Source organism: Engraulis encrasicolus, chromosome 4 (genome assembly GCF_034702125.1).
Source record: "Engraulis encrasicolus isolate BLACKSEA-1 chromosome 4, IST_EnEncr_1.0, whole genome shotgun sequence".
NCBI lineage: Eukaryota > Metazoa > Chordata > Actinopteri > Clupeiformes > Engraulidae > Engraulis > Engraulis encrasicolus.
In genome coordinates, this window is record NC_085860.1 from 28,622,896 (window position 1) to 28,630,395 (window position 7,500).

Below are 7,500 nucleotides of genomic sequence, written 5' to 3' on the forward strand. Positions count from 1 at the left end.
TGGCTCTGCACAGCTGCTGCACCAAAATAAGGCATCTTTACTTGTCTTTAACTTTTTGGAATTCCCTCCTTCATTTTCACCATTTATAATCATATCTGCATCAACAGTGATCTGATTTTCCGATCCATGCGCAGTTTACATGACGCTTGTAATTTGTGAATGACGTGTCAGTCTCGCCATGTTCACTATTTTGAGTTACAGCCTGTCAGCACGCAACAACTAAACGTTTCCAAAACAATCATCAACTGTATTGTTTTTAAAGTTGTAGCCTAATGGACAGCCAGGTCATTAGTTTTGTAGTCGCTGCAACACCAAACAGCAACTAGGGAGAATGGACGGTGAAACTCAATGAGTCTGTGCAGGGAATTCTACATTCTATGACAGTGTTACAGAGAAAGAGCTTTCCTCGCAGACACGCTGTGTTGTGCGTGTTCCCTGTTCTTTCAAGTGAAGTTTTTTTTCTTGTTTTGTGTATGTAGAATCTCAAGTGTTTCAGTCACAATGTAATTTGCGATAGACTACTTCTCGCCCGTTAGCCATTTTACGTTATAACCTGTGTAGTTGCCTCGGTCAGCACGCGACAAGTTCACGTTGTCCGCACAAGCATGCCAACGTTATTGTTTTCAAAGTTGTCGACAGTCAGTCGATTAGTTTGATAGTCGCTGAAACGCCAAACGGCGACAGAAGTGAGAGGGAGAGAGCAGAACGGTCGCGGAGCACTACAGCTGTGGACAGTGAGTGACAGAGAGGGGAGGGGCTCTCCTCACGAGGCTGCTCATTTAAAGCGACAGGGTTTTTTCTCGTATGCAGAAGACGAGAGACTGAGATCCAGGTGTCTGAGCTTCAATTCAATCTCAAATAGTTAAGTAATTATATGCAATAACTTATAAATTGATGTAATGTTTCAGTTTCAATTCAATCTTAAATAGTTTAGTAATTATATGCAATAACTTATAAATTGATTAATACTGTAGACTTACTTGTAGGCTATTACCAACACTAGTCTGAAAGAGCTGAAAGATAATAATAATAATAATAATAGCCTAATAATAATAATAATAATAATAATAACAATAATAATAATAATCATAATAGTAATAGCCTAATAATAGGCCTACATTGTGAAAGCGACATGTGCAAATTAAGATTGATTGGTTTATGGGCAGAAATATTCAATAAGGATAATTAATAGGCTATTAAAAAAATAGGAAATAATTTCTGTGATCGGCAATGATCGGTGATCGGCAGATAAAGATTTTTGGTGATCGGTATCGGTGATCGGGCCAAAAAATGGTGATCGGAGCACCTCTAGTATTTACTTTTGGTCCATTTTGGATTGTTTGACCTCTTTGCAAGAACCCCCAGAAAAACAAGAAGCTCCATCTTTAAAAGGGCTATGCTACCCCATAGGGCCAAAATAAACAACCAAAACGCACGCACGCACACAGTGTTTAACAGCGAGAGTGTGGGATAACGTACATGCTTGGCCACCTCTTTCAGGTGTTTCTGTTCCAGCTCTTGCTGAGCGTGTCTGACCGCCTCCTCCACCGCGGTCGCCCTCTCCTTCTGCCACGCCTCCTGCTGCCTCTCCCTCTCCTCCCGCGCCTCCTTCTGCACGCGCTCGCTCTCCTCCTTGGCCTCTCTCTGCACTCGCTCCAGATCCTCCTTCGCCGCTTTCCTAAGTCGCTGCGTCTCCTGCTGCAGGCGGTCCCGTTCCTCCTGCGCCGCTTTCAGGAGGCGCTCTGTCTCCCCCTGCGCCTCCTGCTGTGAGACTGCGGCGGCCGGCTCTTCCCTGCTGACCTCCGTTTGGCTCCCCCCGTCCAGGGTCAGCACTTCCTGCGGCCTCCTCTCCTCCTACACACGCCGCCACGTGCACACGCAAAAACACATATCATGACACAGGACTGCTATGCCTGCACACACACACACAAAACGCACGCATCAACGCATGGAAAAATACACACTTATGCCAGGACTTCGCCTGCAAACCTTAAGACAGATAGTAACTGATTTCAAACATATTGGCGTCAGGCGATGTCCACATAATAACAGGCCAATTCACAGACATGTGAGCAAAACCACATCAGTAAATCCTCTAGGCTACTGGGAGTAAATATCCAGGCAAATCCTCTCAGTATGATGTGTGTGTGTGTGTGTGTGTGTGTGTGTGTGTGTGTGTGTGTGTGTGTGTGTGTGTGTGTGTGTGTGTGTGTGTGTGTGTGTGTGTGTGTGTGTGTGTGTGTGTGTGTGTGTGTGTGTTGAGCAATGCAGGGAATGCTTTCCCACCTCCAGCAGCTGGCAGCTGTGCTTGGCTGAGTCTCTCTCCTGTAACTCCACCTCCCAACAGCTCCCTCTGCTGCTCAAGCTGTAGAACTACACACTGCTGCTCTGCACCACTCTCTCCTAGTGCTGCCTAACCCACAGCAGTCACACTCCCTCCAACCCCCGTGGCACTAATGGTAGGGCAGTCGTCTACTACTCTGACACTGTCCCTTTGCCGACCCTTCCCCGTCTCTCTCTCTCAAAACTCGCTTCCTGTCACCACCTTCCCTGTCTTGTCGTATAAAACTAAAAATAAAGGCTTGAAAAACCCCAAAAATTCTTACATAAAAAAAGAGAGTATGCTTCGTAGTAGGGCGGGCGATATGGCAAAAATGTCATCACGATTTTGTAGCCTACTGCAGCAGGGGTCGCCGGTGACGCTATTCACTTGCTGAAAATGCTTAACTACATCATAACAGCATTGCTATGACATTACAGAGAGCCATCGTGCTGCGCTAAGGGGTTAAAATAAAATCTCGATTTCGATTTTTTTATCACGATCTTCCGTCGAAAAAATAAAAACAACAAAAAACAACTTTCATATGCTTGCAATTTGTAATTTGCAGTTAATAAAATGTTAACGCATTGATGACGCTATCATTAAGTGCACAATTGGAATACAATAATGTAAAGAATAACAGTGAAGACAACAACACAAGTAAGTGAACATAACTCTGATACTGAAAGTAAACATCCTCACTGCAAGACGATCGATACGATTTCTCCACTTTGGCAGATTCGAGACGATCTTGTACTCGATATCACGATTCACGATTTAATATCGTCATATCGCCCACCCCTACTTCATAGTGCCCCACACACCTGCTGTGCTGTGCTGGCCAGGCTCTCCTCCAGCCGGTCCTTCTCCTTACAGATGGAGATGTAGCACTCCTGCACCACCGCCATCTCCTGATGCAGCTCTGCCAGCTTACACCTGCACACACACACACACACACACACACACACACACACACACACACACACACACACACACACACACACACACACACACACACACACACACACACAAATACAAGCTATTTAGATTTCTGACTGAAACCATGCTGAATCAGTTTTTTTGTTTAGTTTAGTTTAATTATCGGACCATGTACAATTTTAAACCCAAATATTTCTATTCCATGTATTGAGTATATGATATACAAATATTTCCATTTCATTTTATTGAGTAGATCAGGGTTTCCCAAACTGGAGTGCGTGTACCCCTGGGGGTGCGTGGCCTGCCACAAGGGGGTGCGCGAGCTGAATTGAGCAATGGCGGATATATGTGTTTTTATTAAACATTAATGAAAATTAAGTAGGCCTACTTTTTATTTGTATGGTGAATGTTATGCTTGAAGAATCATCACGTCTATTTGAAATGAGGATTCCCCACATGACTGCATAATGTGCAATGATTTGTGCACCCATATTTGAGTGGCCATCAGCACGCCAAAACATTCGCTTAGGGGGTGCGTGAATCACATTGAAATGTACAAGGGGGTGCGCAAGGAAAAAAGTTTGGGAACCACTGGTGTAGACATATAGTACATGAGTTAGCCTCAGGCCGATTCGCTGTGATGCTGATATGACCCTGTGTAGCATGTAAGCCTGTTGCAGATATTCAGTGTGTCTGTGTGCATCTGCGTGGCTTACTACAGCTGAAATCGATGTCTGTGTGTGTGTGTGTGTGTGTGCGTCTGCTACACGTGGTGGGGACATTGGGATGTGTGTGTGTGTGTGTGTGTGTGTGTGTGTGTGTGTGTGTGTGTGTGTGTGTGTGTCTTACTCCAGTATGTGTGTGTGTCTTACTCCAGTGTGTGTGTGTGTGTGTGTGTGTGTGTGTGTGTGTGTGTGTGTGTGTGTGTCTTACTGTAGTGTGTGTGTGTGTGTGTGTGTCTTACTGTAGTGTGTGTGTCTCCTGCTGGTGTTGAGCCCTGAGCTCCTCAAGCTGGTCCTCGTGCTCCTGGGTGAGCTCAGCACGCACACGCTTCACCACGTCATCACGGAACTGCTGCTGCGTACGGTCATACCTGGGCGCACGCGCACACACACACACACACACACACACACACACACACACACACACACACACACACACACACACACACACACACACACACACACACACACACACACACACACACACACACACACACACACACTTGATACAGACAGCTGCATCCTCCTAAAATTTCACTACATTCTAAGAGTCCTCTTAAAGCCCTTGATATTTTTCACAATCAATCACAAACTATCTGTTCTATTTTGCTATTTGTTCTATGTTGATGAAAAACCACTTAGCACATAAAAAAAAGATGTGAATTAATAAGGGCCAGTATGGTGTCATTTCAATTGGCTAGAATCGTTCTGATGATGGAAAACCATATCTGTATATCCCTAGAAAAAAAATGTAACTGAGGAGTTTCATGTCGATTCATGTGATACAGAAAGGACGAAAAGCTCCACAACCTGCACTCGTCCCCATCTCCTCACCCGCAATTCGCGAGAAACCATGTGGATGCATCTTACTGTGTATCGCTACGAAAATGATTCAACTTAAGAGTTAAGAGTTAATTGCTACATCTGCTCTATGAGGAAGGACGATCTCCCCGCTACCACATTTGGGCTTGCATGCCGAAGTGTTGCCCCCAGGGTTCAAATCCGGCCTGGGTCATTTCCCATCCCTACGCCAGCTCTCTCTCCACATTCGCTTCCTGTCGATCTTCACTGTCCTATCTGAAATAAAGGCAAAACGTTCCCATAAAAATATAATTTAAAAAGAGAAAGGACAATCTCCCACCTGTGCTGGGCCTCCTGCTTCTCCTGGTCCAGTTCCTGGATCATCTCCCTCATCTTGGAGCACAGCTCAGAGTTGGCCGCCTTCACCTTCTCCTCACTCTGCCTCAGCTCCGAGTTACGCTTCTCTAAGGTCTGCACCACACACACACACACACACACACACACACACACACACACACACACACACACACACACACACACACACACACACACACACACACACACACACACACACACACACACACACACACACACACACACACACACACACGTTCATTCAGAGGGTACTTACAAATCTGAAAACAGTATAATCTTTTTCTTTCAGGGGGACCATCAGTCCTTATGAATAGCTCCATTGTGAGTCCTCTATGACATTCCTAGTTTAGGCCACATAGTCTAGTTTAGTTTCCACATAGCAACGGTTTGGGCTCACAGTAATGTATGCAGTTGCACTATTGTAAGTTGGTATGAGGACGACAGACATGAGTAATGTACTGTGTGTGGGACTACTCGAAATCACGAGTGACTAACGTATGTAGGCAAAGAGGTTTGGAAAGGTGGAGTGACGTCTCATTGTATAGCATGATGGGTACTGCATGTTAGCCTTTAAAACTAGCCTAGTCGTCAAAAATAGCTTTGACTGGCAAGTTGGTCACCAATCTCAGCGGTTGTCTGATTGATCATAACATTGGCAAAGACAGTCCCGAAGCAATTTGAAGCATAACAACGAACGGTTTGGTCCTTTCACAACCCTTAACTACCTGAATCGAGAGAATCCAGACTAATATTTTCATGTTTTGGCCTGGCTAATCAGGCGCTAGCTTTATGCAAGGTGTGGTAAGGCGTGCGGTCATCAGGCGCTAGCTGTATGCAAGGTGTGGTGACCTCTGACCTCTACTCGCTCCTGTAGGCGCTCTCGCTCCTCCTGTAGAGAGGTCAGCTCTGAGGATGCCGCCACAGGGCCCGCTGGCGCCTCCGAAGCCTTCTGTTCGATGCTCTCCTTCTTCTGTAAGCAGTCAACACACACACACACACACACACACACACACACACACACACACACACACACACACACACACACACACACAGTACGTGAGCAATCTAATGCTGCGGCTGTATTCACACAACTGATCAAGGTTCTCACTTCAAATTCTACAAGTTTTCCCATTTCCATCACCTTTCCCTGATGATTTCCATGACCTACAGTAAAAAGAACACATTGATTTTTTTTATAAATATATAAACATTTTTAATATATATACATTTAGCAAAGTATTTTATCAATTTGGGACAGCCGGTCTTTAAAATAGGAATTTTAAAACCAACCCTCTTGGAACCAGCGTTTTCCTGAACTCATTTTTGCTTTTACACTGGATTGTTCACAAACTTTTGTCAAATTCCCTGACTGTGCATGCAAAATAGTTCCATGTCTAACTCCACATCTTTCCCCATCTGGAACCACCTCTGTTGAATTTCTGGGACATTATTTTACCAACGACAGGAGCCTAGAGTGGCTGGCTAGTCTAAGGAACTCAATCACCGGTGGGAACCATGGAAAGCCCATTGGGAAACTCCAACTCCCATTGTCATTGTGACACAGCACTCCACAGCACACAAGTGAACACTGCACACTGCACACAACGAAATTGCATTTATGCCTCACCCGTGCAAGGGGGCAGGCCGATGCACACATGAATTAAATATCGCTAAGAATCTAAGGATGCTGCTGCATTCTCACAACTGATACACAACACCAGGGCCGGCGCTGAAAGGTTTTGCTGGGCCCGGGACAAAACCATCTGAAAAGGCCCCCTCCTCAATTCAAACTATCTGGGCCCGGGACAACTGAACCCTTTGTCCCCCCCCCTGTCAGCAGGCCTGCAAAACATGACATGACAACACGACACGCACAAACACACACACACACAACACACACACACACAACACACACACACACACACACTCACAACACACACACACAGCTTACGGGTGAGGTGCTGCTGCTGTTGTCATCCTGCAGCTGTTGCCGCGTGGCCTGCAGGTCCGCCTCCAGCTGGGTGATGCGGTGCCGCTTGTCCTTCAGGGTTGCCAGGCAGCGCTGCAGCTCCGCCCTCAGCTCCTTCAGCACATCCTCTTTAGCGCCCTCCACCCCCTCAGGCTGCAGCGGGGTACTGCAGGCACACAGTATCACACGTGGGGTTAATGACCACATACAGGCTGGCATCGTCCAAAAGGCTTCAATGGCAAAAGGAAAGAATAGCAAGCGCTCTGTAGTCTTTTCTCCAGGTTCAAGGGGTGCATCTGGTTAAAAATCCAGTAAAACAACGATTCAGACGCTTTACTTTTACCGAATAACAGCAAACGGAAATGGCAAAATTG

General features: G+C 45.9%; 1 protein-coding gene across 1 annotated transcript in view; it reads right to left on the reverse strand.

The window, feature by feature from the left end:
* The window catches only part of cep152 (centrosomal protein 152), a 35,684-nt gene that overhangs the window by 12,745 nt on the left and 15,439 nt on the right, over positions 1-7,500 (reverse strand). Inside the window, exons 13-18 of the mRNA XM_063197801.1 lie at positions 7,112-7,292; positions 6,014-6,127; positions 5,123-5,253; positions 4,224-4,352; positions 3,145-3,256; positions 1,480-1,854 (exon numbers count right to left, since the gene is read on the reverse strand). Of these exons, the coding sequence (XP_063053871.1) occupies positions 1,480-1,854; positions 3,145-3,256; positions 4,224-4,352; positions 5,123-5,253; positions 6,014-6,127; positions 7,112-7,292 (1,042 nt within the window). The remainder of the gene's footprint in view (positions 1-1,479; positions 1,855-3,144; positions 3,257-4,223; positions 4,353-5,122; positions 5,254-6,013; positions 6,128-7,111; positions 7,293-7,500) is intronic.